The sequence below is a fragment of the Rhincodon typus genome, chromosome 2 (assembly GCF_021869965.1).
Source record: "Rhincodon typus isolate 14 chromosome 2, sRhiTyp1.1, whole genome shotgun sequence".
NCBI classification, from domain to species: Eukaryota; Metazoa; Chordata; class Chondrichthyes; order Orectolobiformes; family Rhincodontidae; genus Rhincodon; species Rhincodon typus.
Genome location: NC_063333.1, coordinates 136,817,915 through 136,832,467, shown reverse-complemented (window position 1 = coordinate 136,832,467; position 14,553 = coordinate 136,817,915). Strand labels below are relative to the sequence as shown.

Here is a 14,553-nt window from a genome sequence, read left to right as displayed (position 1 = left end):
CTGGATGAACACAGCAGGCCAAGCAGCATCATAGGAGCAGAGAGGCTCAGAGATAGCAGGAACTGCAGATGCTGGGGCATTTGAGGGAGTTGTTAGACATTGGGGAGGCTGTTAGGTGGTCAGTATTCAAACAAGGGGATAAACTAGACAGGAAATTAAAACTCTGTTCACACTGCAGAAGTATATTTGAGGATCTGTCCACAAGCTAATGAAAAGTACACAATATAAAAGGAATGATCACGTTTTATTATGCTTACCTGCTTGGTGGAAGCAACATCTCAAATGCAGATCAGAATGCAACATGGTCTCGTACACGTGGATTCTAAAACACATTTGAAACAAATTCCTCGTGAACTTTTGAGTTGAATTCAGTAATCTGGGAATTCGGAGTAAATTGTCAAAATAAATTCTAATCAAATTGAAGGTAGGAAGCAACAGATGCAATATAATTCAAAGCATTAATATTCTTGATAATGTTGATCTTGCTTTGCGCATCTCCTGTGCAGCTATAACCTTATATACCTTGCTCTGTCGAAGTACCCTAGGATCTGTATGCCCTTGTTTGCTATGATCTGCACGTACTGCTTGCAAAAAAACACTTTTCACTCTGCTTAGGTACATGTGACTACAATAAATCAAATCAAATATTTATAGAACTTGGAGAAATCACACCTGAAGGACTGTGTGCTGCTCTAGTCTCCATGTTTCAAAGGACCTGGAAGCCCTTTACTTTTACATTTTCTAAAGTTACAGGAGTGGTACTACAGCAGAAGGTGCAACTATCAGGGATGTCTATTCCCCAGAAATGAGGCTAGAGAGGTTACAGAAGAAAGTTAGTTCAAATTTTGAAGGTGTTTGGGATGTTTCCATTTGTAGGGGAGTTCAAAACCAGGATGCTGTGAATGAGAAATAATAATTCAGGCAGAAGTTCTTTACTCAGAGTGGTGAGAACATGAAATGTGTAGCAGCATGGAGTGATCATGAAAAAGAGCACAGATGTATTTACATGGAAGCCAGACAAGTAAGTGATGAAGAAGGAAAGAGAAAGCTGTATTGATAGGGCAGGGGGAAGTAAGATGGGAGGAAGCTTGTGTGGGCCAAATACTGTTTCAGTGCTATACAGTCCTCTGCAAAAATAACGAACATAGGTGTCTTGTGAATGCTATGGAAATAGCTACAAGTCAGACAGCAAGGGAACTAGAAAGTGAGTGATGAACAGTAAGTATAAATTTCCAGGCAAAGTGGTGCATGTGAAAACTCAGGATGCATTTAAGATTTCAAAACTGTAAGACATTTATGGATGAACGAATAAATAAGGATTGAATGGTTTTCTTTATCTGGAACTATCTGGTTATTTGTTGATGTATCTTGTCATAACGTAATATTTGCTAAAGGAAAAATATTTGAAGGTAGTGATGGAAACTCAGAAACTATCAGTGGATGATCAAGTGTTTGCATCCCATTTTGTGGTTTCTTTTCAATGAAATCAAGGTCAATGGTTGATACAAGCTTTATGAACAGAATGACGTGTAGCAACATGGGATTACAGAGCCTAAAAAGCAATGTGTGCTTCTGCATGTATTCGTTCAACACCCTTAACTTCAAGATAATACATGACTGAGCTCACCAGACAAAAGCAGAATTGGAGCATTTTCAAAGCTTCCTTTACTAGCTGTTCAGACTTGGCAAGAGGTGAAACATGAATAACAGTGGTTGACCATTGACTGAAGTGGTGATAATGATGGACAATGGAACACAATATAATAAAGATGAGTCGTTCTTATGTGATACTGCATGTTCAGTAACTTGTTTTATAACCACAGATTAATAAACTACTCAAAGAAGTTAAAAGCAATGGCCTAATGCTGAAAGATAAGACAATGACCTGATTGTTCAGCCCCTCACCTGTTATACTAATCAATCACTTTTGTTCCAATGCCTTTTATTAATCTTCCGAATTTTGAGTAATCTTTCTGCATTGTTTTATGGAGTTGGTGGATCTGGTTAAAATGATCCATGTTTGTGTGGTCTGTGGTAAAAGAGCAAAGAATAGAAGAAACTTTCCATTTGTGCATTTTACCTTCTATAATTTACTGACTAATGCCAGTTTAGGATTCATAGCTGCTATAGATAAATCTATCAGAACATTGTCTTAGAAGATATTTTCTGTTTTAAAATACAGTACTAGAAAAAAAATTGGGCGAGGTCTGTATCTCTTTCGTGATACAAACATGGTGTTTAATGCCTTTAACATTTAATTTTTAACCACATGTAATGTGTTATTTACCATGGCTATCTCCAAGAATCTGCATTTGCGCCTCACCTTTTTGTTTCCCAATAACTGCCAAAATTAATGTGACACATCATCTACTTCACCTAAAGTGAAGCAGTTTACTTTGTACTTTGCAGTTAGCCAATGTTGACTTAAAAGCTGGTGTTGCAATATGAATGCAATGAAGACAGACACTTTTGCATCAAGTATTCATCAACTAACTCAGGTGACTTCAGCAATTTCATCTTGGACATATAAAAAGTAAAAGCCTGTGTCCAGTTTTATAGCACAGTTCTAAACATTTCATTGCAAACACCCAGATTACGATTTCTTTAGCCAGTTCTTTCTTCAGTTTCACAGCCTCGTATTTCATTTAACCTTCTCGAGAACCTTGTTATTCTCAGCATTTGTGTTTTATATTTATTTTCTTTGCAGTGTAACACACCATGGAGGAGCTGAGCAAAGCAAATTGCCTTTTCACTCTTGACCTATTCAGAAAGCTGACTGAAAGCAATCGAGATGGCAATATCTTTTTTTCTCCATTCAGCATCTCTGCCGCATTGGCCATGGTTTACCTTGGAGCAAAAAATAACACTGCATCTCAAATGGCAAAAGTATGTATGAAATGACTTTTTTTGCTTTTGCTAAATCAGTGGGTTAGAGCAGAAAGCGAGGGGGCTGAGCCTCCCAGAACAAGAGGATCCTATTCAATGCTTGGTTGATGCTGTTACCCGATCTAAGTGGAATCATCATCGTTATGGATGGGAGCATCAACAGGATTTCCTGCTTCTAATCACTACTGAATGATCTCTACTGCTGTGAATGGGTGGATGCTGGCTGAGAGCAGAATTGTTTTTTACCTGACTTGCCCTGTGGTTGAGTACGTGACTGTCAACTGCTCTCTAGTCTTAGACCTGTAGAATGGCTTCGTAATGAGTTACAGGAGGGTGATCAGCAAGTGCAGAATAGCATCCCAGCACAGAATAAATGCCTGCAGGAAAGGGGCAAAGGAAACCAGCAGGAACCAAAATGACAGAGAGAGACCATGCAACCATGAGCTATAGGAGCAAAAGTAGGCCATTCAGTCCATTTAATGAAATCATGGCTGATGTGATCTCTGTGTTCTCTATGTTCCTTCCTCACCCCCATAATGCAAGATCATCTTACTGTTTTAAAAATCTATCTACCTCAGCCTTGAATATTCTTAACAACTCTACCTCTACAGTAAAGAATTCTATAGATTCACTACCCCTTGAGAGAAGAAATTCCTCCTCATTCCTGTTTGAGCTGATCTTAAAAATAGGTGATGATAACTTGTAGCCCCTGTCACAATTCCCTGTGTGATGTTTGTTTTCTGCATTTATTCTGATAACAGACTCTTCATTTTGATCAAGTTCAAGATGTCCACTCTGGATTCCAGAAAATGCAATCTGAGATTAATCGAGCTGATTTTTCATATCTGTTGAAAGTGGCCAATCGACTATATGGAGAGAAGAGCTACAGCTTCCTAGAAGTAAGTTGTGAGTTGGTCACCTGTTTCCACATTCTTCCAGTTCTCTGTAACTAGGTTGGAAGACTTCATTCCAGTTGTGCTGCACGTGGATTCTCACAACAACCCTTTCAAAGACAGAGTTACAGCTATCTAGCAAGTGGCATTTGCACCATACAAGTGCCAAGTAATTTCCATCTCCAACATGAGAACATCTAACCATCACCATTTGGCATTCAATGGCATTAAGTTATGATCCCAGCCGATGGTAATACTGAACAAGTCGGATCCCAAAATGAAATCTGGCTTGACAGGTAGTAAGTTTATTGTTTTTGCAATTGTGTTCAATGACTAAGCACAACACATTATCTTGAGGCTGCCAATGTGATTTAACACAAGAATACAACTTTATTACATAAAAGAAATAATAACAAACAATGTTTTATAATTGGTTTAGAAAGCAGTTAAAATAACAGTAAAGTTTCAGTCTTCTTCGCCAGAAATATCCTTTTCGGATACTCATCCCAGAGAACTATCAGTCTTATCCCATTGCTTTAATTTCTTTCCTTGACTGGCTCTTTCTGGTTCTCCCTCTGGGACAGTTTTACACTTCTTTCCAGTTCTGATGGCCGAAACTTGAACCCTTCTGTACAAAATCTCATGGCTTGGAGACTTCACAAACCAGCAGACAACTCAGATGCTCAGATGAAACTGTTCCTTCCTGAACTGAAGTTTTGGTCCTTTTCCTAGGATGAAGGTGGAACCTTTTTTCTGTATATTATAATAGTTCCACTTTAGAAATACCTCATGAACTAACAGACAGATATCCTGCTGGGTACTTGACTATATCATGTGTTTTATTTGGAAGTAATGTTTATATGTCATGATTACAAACAATCTTTCTTTTGCATTTTTTTTTTAAGAAATCAAGTCTCATTTTCCTTCACAGAACTGAAAGCAAAACTTAGCTGCTTCTATTTTAGCAATCCAAATTTCCAAACAATAATACACTGTACACCTTTTATCACAATTACTATTGTTGAATCTGAGTCTCAACATATTGAGGTTCCTATTGACCAGAAACTAAATTCGATCAACCAACAGAATACTGTCGCTCTCACAGTGGGGCAGGGGCTTGGAATTCTGAGGCAAGTAACTCACCTGCAGTCTTCCTAATGCTTGTCCACTCTCTCCAAGACATTAATCAAGAGTGTAATGGAATTGCCTTGACTTGCCTGGATGAATGTTGCTCCCATGACCATCCCATAAGCTCAATGCCACCCAGGACAAAACATTCAACTTGATTGGCACTCCACCTTTAACATGCATTCCCTTCACTGCCGAGAGTCGGCAGCAGTGTGTACTATCTATAAGATGCACTGCAGTAATTCACCAATGTTTCTTTGGCAGCACCTTCCAAACTCCATGACTTGCAGCATTTAGAAGGACAAGGACAGATGCGTGCAAACACCACCACCTGTGACTTGGAGGGTAACTTACACAACGTCCTGATTGAAAACTATTTCAACACTCCTTCACTGTCATTTGATCTGCCTTCTCTAGACATCACTGCCACCTTCTCAAGGGCAGTTGAGAATGGGTAATAAATGCTGGTCTAGCCAGCAACACCTACATCTCAGGATCAAACATGTTTAAAATCTGCTTTAATGTTGCCATGCAGACAATACACCAATTTCTAGCAAGTCCAGTGGTCAACTATTTGATCATCATTAAATCAAATCTTCGAAATCTTCCAAAATGTATATAAGTGTTTCCATTACCTATTGTGCAGGAATTCTTTACGTCCTCCATGAAATTCTATGGAGAAAAGATGTCTGCAGTTGATTTCCGATCTGCTGCAAATGAAATAAGGCAAGAGATTAATAAGTGGGTGGAGTTACAGACTGCAGGTAAGTTTTCCCGCCTTATTCAATTATTTACAATCTGAGGGTAAAGCAAGAATTGATATTCTTTAAAACACAAAGAAAGTAAAAATCTTTTGGATGTTGTGAACTTAAAGAAATCTTCTTGAGAACATGGAATGGATGTTGTGAATTTGGTGACCTCCCTCCCCTTCTAGCTGTAGCAGTGTGAATACTTCTGTGTATTATATAGAATGGACCTGAATCTTGAAATCAGGATTGGTAGCAACAGTAAATTAAATCTACCAGAAACAGAAATAGTTGGAGAAACTCAGCAAGTCTGGCAGCCCTTGCGGCTAATGGAGAGAAAGCGGGAGTGGGATACTGAAATTGCATGATTAGCCATGATCGTATTGAATGGTGGTGCAGGCTTGAAGGGCCAAATAGCCTACTCCTGCACCTGTTTTCTATTTTTCTATCTGTGGAGAAACAGTGGAGTTGACGTTTTGGGTCCAGTGACCTTACTTTAGCAGTTCAGAAGTAGGGTTACTGGAACCAAAACATTGACACTGCTGAGGTTCTTCAGCTATTTCTGGTTTTGTTTGAAATTTCCAATATCCACAATTCTTTCTTTTTCTGTTTGTTAAATTAATGCTCTCGGATCACAGCCAGATTACCTTGGTTTTAAAGTCTTAGTGGTAGCAGTTGGCTTGTTGAACTGGAGTATGACCCTTCTTCAGGATATATAATGAATGAACGTGCAAGAAGTGCTACATTCAAATCATGAACATGTTCTGACTATGATAATTAAATGCTTTTTAAATGGACTGGTGGGGTCAGTTGCATGAAGCAGACTTGATTTGGGAACCCCTAGGGACCAGTGACCATAATATGATAGAACTCACCCTGCAGTTTGAGAGGGAGATGCTTGAATCAGATTGTAATAGCAGTCTATCAGGTAATGGTAACTACAAAGGCATGAGGGAGGAACTTGTCAGAGTTGAGAGGACTCTAGCAGGAAAGACACTATAGCAGTAATGCCATGAGTTTCTGGGGATAATTCAGGAGGCACAGCATAAATTCATCTCAAGGAGGTAGTAACATAATAAAAGGGTGATGAAGCAACTGTGTTGACAAGGGAAGTCAGGGACAGCATAAAAACAAAAGTACACAAAGTGGTGAAGACTAGTGGGAAACCATGTATTGTGAAGCCTTTAAAAATCAGCAGAGGACAACTAAAGCAGTAAGCGGGAAAAAGATGTAATACGAGGGTAAGCTAGGTAGTAACATAGAAGAAGATTGCAGATTTCCAGAAGGCCATTGTCCAGGTGCTGCACAGGAGGCTGCTAAAATAGGATAAAAGCCCATGGTTTTAGGGGCAAGGTACTGGCATTAATAGAGCACTGGCTGACTGGTAGGAGGCAGAGAGTGGGCATAAAGGAATCTTTGTTAGGATGGCAGCTGGTAACTAGTGGAGTTCTGCAGAGGTCAGTGTTGGAATCACATCTATTCACGTAATAATTGACTATGGACAAAACAACTGAGGATATTGTTGCTAAGTTTGCAGATGACACAAAGATATGTGAAGGGGCAGGTCATGTTCAGGAAGTGGGGAGGCTGCAGAAGGACTTGGACAGGCTAGGAGAGTGGACAAAGAAATGGCAGATGGAATTCAACGCAGGAACCGGTGGGGTTATGCGTGTTGGTAGGAAGAAGAGATGTAGACTATTTTCTTAATGGGGAAAGGTTTCGGAAGTCTCGAGTACAAAGGGACTTAGGAGTCCTAAATCAGGATTCTTTTGAGGTTAACATGCAGATTCATTTGGCAGTTAAGAAGGCAAGTGCAATGTGTGCATTTCAAGAGGGCGAGAATATAAGAGTATGGATGTACTTCACAGGCTGTATAAGACTCTGGTCAGACCATGTTTGCAATATTGTAAGCAGTTTTAGACCCCATAATCAAAGGAAGAATATGCTGGCATTGGAGGGGGTCCAGAGGAGGTTTATAAGAATGATCCCAGGGATGAAGGGCTTGTCATATAAGGAGTGTTTGAGGACTTTGGTTCTGTACTTGATGGAGTTTAGAAGGATGAGGGGTATGTCATTAAAACTTCTCACTACTGAGAAGCCTAGATAGAATGGACATGGAGAAGATGTTTTCACTAATAGGAGAGACTAGGAGATGAGGGCACAACCTCTGAGTGAAGGGACAACCCTTTAGAACTGAGATGAGGACAAAATAGAGGGCTGTGCAGCTCAATTTATTGAGTGCATTTAAAACAGAGATAGTTAGCTTCTTGATTTAGTAAAGGGATCAAATGCTACATGGAGAAGGCAGGAGAATGGGATGGAGAAACAACTCAGCCATGATCGAGTGGCAGAGTAGATTCGATGGGATGAATCTACTCCTATGTCTTATGATGTTCTGGCTGATGTGGTGCAATATTAGTATTCCTACCTCTGGGCTGGAAAGCCTGGATTCAAGTCCTACCTGTTTTACAGTATGTCCTAGCACAGTTAACAGGTTAATTTTCTAAAAAATCAATTGAGTAATTGAATTGAACAATTAAACTTCCATTGTACCAGCCAGTTTATGTACTGGCTTTAGTTGACGTCTGGAGCTTTTCTGACTGGTACACAAAAATACTTGTGTATATCCTGTGCTGCCGGAAAGTCAGTCTCCTGTGTGATGCACTCTTTATTACATGATGCTCAGTGTAATTCAATTCTGCCCACATTCACCTAACTCAGCTGAAAACTTATGCAGGAGGCATAGTCTTACAGTGGTGCTTTGCTGAACTTCAGTGAAAAAGATCTGCAGAGATCAGAGTGTAAATTCTGTTCAATTTCATACTACACCTGAAGTTGATTGATCTTTAATAGTGACTGCACCATACCACAATACCAGCTAATATCACAGTCCCACAACCTTTTGCTAGGTTGCAAAATTCCTGACAAGATGCCAGTTTTAAATATCCATAATCTTAAGCGTAACAAGACACAAAGTCATTGTATGATAATGTACATTATGTTTTTCTTTTTCCAGTTTCTCCTCACTGACAATGATAGTTTATTTTCTTTACACCATCAGAATGATTCATATTGCACATTCAAAACCTTCCATGACTGTATTATCTTAAGAAATACTGTGCCTAAAGTCCACAAGTATAAATTTGATGGCTTCAAGCTTTCCTTTTCATTACATTTGCAGGACTTTATAAAACTTATGGCATGGTTCTTTCTTATTTCCCTAGGCTGTGAGTTTTGATGTGAATCTCCTATTATTTGACTCATGATTTTTACATTTTGCTGTTTGCCGATAAAATGCACAGAGCCTCAGTATAAAAACATAAAACTGGGCACAACAATGTTTTCTGGAAATTTTAGATCATCTTTCTGCAGACGAGAGGAATCAGATTGTAGCTATAAGAAGTGCAAATGTTAGTCACAATAACCAAAAACACTGACGGCCATTTAGGTTCCGCTCCTGTCCTTAAATAGGAACGAGTACCATTCCTATATTAAAGAAAAACATAGTACTGCAGGTGGTGGAGATTCCAAATTACTGTTGAAAGCGCTGGAGAAATGTAGCAGGTATGATGACTTCCGTGGAGAGAAAGTCAAAGTGAACATTTTGAAATGATTTTCTTTTGAATCTAAGAAAACACAGTGTCATGACCTAAGAGACTTAGCAGACTCAAAACATGGTCTCAGGCTGTATCTAAAGACACTGTCAGACCTACTGAGTTTCTTCAACACTGATTTCATACCATTCCTACGTTTGTAAGTCTGACTGCTGCCCTGGGTTAGCAAATTTTGCTTTTACTTTTTGAGAAGTGTAATGAAGGTCTCCCCAAAATGACTGACTGGGATGTCTCAAACAGTGGGCATAAGTCCTCAATGTAAACTTTGCCATTAATTTGACAGAATACGGGGAATCTTCCTTTTATGTTTTCATTTTAATCTACCAAAGCTTTGGTATTCAGTTAGAAGGTCCTGTACTGGGAAGGTTCATGTGGCACTTATTATGATCAGAAAAGGGTACAAATTTTGACATAACCAGAATAGCAATACCTTGAGCAACTGCATCGAGGAAATTAAGATTATGAATATTCAATATAGCCATTTTCAGAGTCATTAATCCTGAACATAAAACCAATGACGTCACTTTCTGTAAGGGACCACACCTTTTTGGACCATAAACTGGAATGGAAATATGACTGCTGTGGAGCTGAGATACCAGGAGAGTTTTGCAACTTGGAAACATCGTGATGTCCATTTTTAGCTGTGCAAGACAACGTCGCTTTTCAAAACAGTGAGAGGGGTGGGGGAATACTTTGAGACAGAGTGACACCAGGAGTCGTTGAGTGAAGGAAAGACTGCCTGACAGAGTTTGTTAGAGGTCGGTAAGTGCAGGGCAGCCAGAGACCTCCACAGCCAGAAATCTGAAATCGCCCCTCTTCTCTCAGGGTGAGTGAAAAGGCAGATAAATGAGGAAATTTTAAAAAGAAATAATCCTTCTAATACAGAGAAAAATCTAGGTCCAGCAGATCAACTATTAAAGTTAAGGAAACTCATTGCTTCATAGTCAACAGCATGCCATCATTACTAAACTTAAGAGGAACTATGAGAAACAATTTAAGCCATCTTTGACATCTGGACTTTTGATTTTTAGAACTTTGTTTTTACCTGTCTATATTTTTCTACCCATAATTTTTTGTGTCAAAGTGTCTGTATTTTGTTTGTCTTGATGATAAATGGTGTATATTTGGGGTTTTAAAAGGATATTGTTTCAATTGCATTATAGTAGATTAGTAATTTTTTTTTCTGCCATTTGTTAAAGTTTATTACAATAGAGAGAAATATTCATGTTAATGATGAAACCTAGTGTGAGTTGCCTTTGTCCTGAATCATAGGCAGGCAGATTGGTCATCTTGGTGGTCTAAATGGATTTAATATAATTTGTGATACAGCAAGGTCCAATCATCTGTGCACTCTCCTAGTTTTGTCACAAAACCATATTTTTGGTACATTTCATTATTGGTCAGAGACTTAAAGATACAGTGCTAGTAAGCACTTACTGGTTGCAAATATGCTTCATTTCTGTGATTTTGTTTATAACTCCTGGAGGACTAGAAGTAGATGTGTTCTAAGAACCAAATGAATGTGGATCAAAGGATAAGACTCTCAGTCTATAGTACCAATCCTGTCATTGGTATCTGACAATAGATCGGGTTGCGAAGGTTCTGAAAGTTTTTATCCTAAATAATTATGTTAAGAATAATCAAATGCATTATTTTTAATTAAATAATACGATATGAGCTACTTCCTAACCATGTTATGGAGAACGAACTTTAATATGTTTACTAATGAAGTGGTACACTATAATAGCAACGAAAGTGCTACCTGTCAATTGGAAAATAAGTAAGAGAGTGAATGAGGGGTGGAAGAGCAAAGGTATGTTGTGATTCAGGCTATCAGGAAATCATTAACAACATGTTTGCAAAACAATTAAAACTTTCATAAGACAAAACAAAGAACTCCAGATGTTGGAAATCTGAAACTAAAAAAGCATAAATTGCTGGAAAAGCTCATCAGATCTGGCAACATCAGTGTACTGCAAAATCAAGTTAAAGTTTTGAGTCCAGTGACCCTTCTTCAAAATGACTGACAGTGATTTCAGGGTCATTGGACTCAAAACTTTTTAACTCTGTTTCTCTCTACACCGATTGCTGCCAGACCTGTTGAATTCCTCCAGCAATTTGTTTTTGTTTGAATTAAACTTGCCAATTGCACTCTAAAATCTACTTCGATGGAATAGAATTCAATGGTTGTCAAGTTAAATTAAACTTGTAAAGAATCCTGCTCAGACCCTAAAAACAGTACAGTTCACAATTCTAGTCTCTTTTAGTTCTGAAAAAGAAGTATAAGAAAGACTTACTCTACTCCCTCAGTTTAGGTCATCCTTGTATCAGGAAAGGTTTATCAGGTTGAGCCTTGCCTTGCCATGTAATTTTCTTTGACAGAGGATGGCCAGAATGTGCGACTCTGAAATGGCTGTGACAAATAGTTTGGATGCTCTAAAAACAAACGAAAGTAGATGAGTTAATGAGACGAAAGGGAATAGAAAGATGTCCTGAAAGACTGAGCTAAGGTCAAAGGCACAAGGAAAAGACATATGTATGGATTATAGACTCTAACATTGATAATTTTGGACAAACTATTTCTGTTCAAGGTAATAATATGCTAATGATTTTGTTATTGAATGATATGGAAAATTTTTAGTGTTGACAATTACACAACAGACGGACACAATTCAAAACAATGATGGCCATTTACTTGTGAAGTCTGTGTCATCTTTTCTGCATTTTTGATTATGTACTGAAAAAATTGTTTTAAAAACTAAGGATTGTTCAGGATTTCTGTATTTATTTTAGAAAGCAAGTAACTTAACACTCATTGTAGGTACTGCTTGAACCTACAACTGTATAAACAATAATAGGGGTTTTGAGATGAATTAGAATCCAAGGGCTGTATACCAATGGAGATTCAACAGACAATAAGTCACTGATTCACTGTGGATTAGTGACCAGTTTTTGATGGTAAAGGCCTTCTGCTTGCCAAAACAAAAAATGTGATTGGCTCCCAGGTAGTTGAACAGCTTGGGGCTGTGAATGAGAAGGGGAGAAGACTTCAGATCTACCGAGGTTTAGGAGCTTTCTGTTTGCTGCAGTTTTAAAAATAAATTGAAAGCCAGTTCATTTTTCTATCAATCAGCAGTCTAAGACCTTTTGTAAGTGTGAACGAGTCATTCTATACCTTCTGCAAGTAAGTGAAAACATCCAGAGAAGGAAGATTTGAGAAGCAGCATTCTGACCAATGCAGGAATCATCTCAGCAAACCTTGTGAACAGGAACCACTGAACTGCCTTCCCAGTTTTTTTTTTCCACCCATGTTTCTTTTATCTATCGGTCTATATGTGTCTGTACAGGGGCATTTAAGGGAATTAGAGTGTTAACTAATTGAGTTACATGCTGCCAATTCATAATTGTTTATTTGTCACAAAAGTCTACCTATTTGTATAATAATCATTCTTGTTCAGAACAGAAACCTAGTCCATGCTTCCTGTCAGCCTGGGTATGAGATTAAGATAAATAGCGGAATTCTTTTAAAAAAATCTTTTAATCTTTGTGATGACTCTGGGAATTGTGGGATTTGATTTCCAGTACTACCCCAGTGAACCATAACGTACCGTGCAGAAGGAGGCCATTCAAACAATTTGTTTAATTGATATTTTGCGGGAAAAGACTCCTGTTTTTCATAATCTTTCAGAGCTAATGTCTTCAAAACTTTAGCCAAAAGGTTTGGAAACGGTTAATTTAATACTTTTTGTTTCCTGAGTTCTTTAATTTATAAAAACAAATTTACAAATGATTTAAACTGTTCCCTTTTGTTTTGCACTCTTCCAGTGTGCTGAATCTGCTGAATTTTATTCCATTCAGATAAAATCAAAGACTTGCTGGCTGACGGCTCAGTTAACAGTGATACTAGACTTGTGTTGGTGAATGCTATCTACTTCAAAGGAAGCTGGGCTGAGACGTTTGATGAACGAGACACAATGGAAATGCCATTCAAGCTGAGTAAGGTATTCTGAACCAAGTAATTACACTGCACCAAGTTATTTGTTTCCTTTTGGAGACAGGGTAGTGAGCCACATTGTCTGTCTGAGTTGGGACAACGCAGAGACGTTTAAAAATGGCAGGTTTCATTTGCAGTGTGGGAGGCCGGAAATTATGGCAGGCCAGAAACACTGTTGAAAGAGGAATATAATCTTTTAGTGCCATGATCTGAAGTTATTTAAATTCCCAGACTTTTGATAAAGAATGAAACAAGGCTGTTGAGTCAATTTTAAACCAAATCTGTGTTTCCAGCGTGCATTGATTGACAGGTCTTCTGCTGTAACTTAGGAAAAGCATAACCACCTGTTCTTTCTATTTTATAGGCTTCATGGTTGTAATATACTGAGGGCATTATGAAAGTTTGATTGAATTTAATATGACTCAATGACTTGTCTCAGCAGAGAGTTTGAGTTCACATTTTGATTGACATTTTTAAGGGGCTGTTGTAGGATTAACCTTCTTTGATGTGGGTACTGATTAGAGATTTGTTCGTTTGTTTAATAACATATTAACCATTTATAACATATTAACCAATTGAATGGATTTAAAATCTTTGGTAGTTTTTACTTTGTGTGCCAAGTGTGTATGAGTGAGAACCTGGGACCCTGGCACTGTGAGGCAGCAGTGCTAACCACTGAGTCACCTTGCTGCTTCAAATAACATTCCTTTCTTCCCAGCAATATCCTCACAAACACTAAAGCCAAGAAAAGATTTGCCACTATCTTTACACAAAAGATTCTTCGTCAGGCTGGTATAGCTGGGTCGATTTTAGTTCCTGTGAAATCCTGCACAGTCGCTCGATGCTTTCCTTCAGTTAATATCTCCCTGATTCACCTAAAAACAAACTGCAAGCTAACCTCATTATTACTTCCATGTCAGAATGAGCAGGAGCTCCCTAAACTCAGCTTCTGGCAGTATTACCAAGCCCTTGCTGGAGAGATCAACACTAATAGCGTAGAATGGATACATAAATATATACATATTTATATGCACATTGGGCACACATGCATATTGAGACACGTACACACACACAACCTTCGTGATTTATCTGGAGTTTCTACCTGTCCCTGGACCTAAATGCTTTTAATGTACCAAACCAGCAAACCCAATCTCTTCATTTGAAGATGTTTCAGACATAGTAGGAACTGCAGATGCTGGAGAATCTGAGATAACAAGGTGTAGAGCTGGATGAACACAGCAGGCCAAGCAGCATCAGAGGAGCAGGAAGGCTGACGTTTTGGGTCTAGACCC

The 14,553-nt window shown here is 38.5% G+C and overlaps 1 protein-coding gene and 1 long non-coding RNA gene across 3 annotated transcripts in view; one reads left to right on the top strand and one right to left on the bottom strand.

The window, feature by feature from the left end:
• The window catches only part of LOC109921100 (leukocyte elastase inhibitor A), a 16,974-nt gene extending 3,682 nt beyond the window's left edge, over positions 1-13,292 (top strand). Inside the window, exons 1-5 of one of the 2 annotated variants that reach the window (XM_048614367.1) lie at positions 2,410-2,498; positions 2,708-2,886; positions 3,648-3,785; positions 5,554-5,671; positions 13,126-13,292. In XM_048614367.1, the coding sequence (XP_048470324.1) occupies positions 2,719-2,886; positions 3,648-3,785; positions 5,554-5,671; positions 13,126-13,277 (576 nt within the window). In that variant the 5' untranslated portion in view covers positions 2,410-2,498; positions 2,708-2,718 and the 3' untranslated portion in view covers positions 13,278-13,292. Of the gene's footprint in view, positions 1-2,409; positions 2,499-2,707; positions 2,887-3,647; positions 3,786-5,553; positions 5,672-13,125 lie in introns of those variants that run through there. The other variant, XM_048614362.1, reaches the window with a different exon arrangement.
• LOC125486542 lies at positions 4,063-12,121 on the bottom strand. The gene is made up of 3 exons (XR_007265194.1): positions 11,565-12,121; positions 5,543-5,617; positions 4,063-4,532 (listed from the first exon to the last, which is right to left on the bottom strand). It is a non-coding gene; the product is annotated as an uncharacterized LOC125486542 (long non-coding RNA).
• Positions 13,293-14,553: the final 1,261 nt, after the last annotated feature.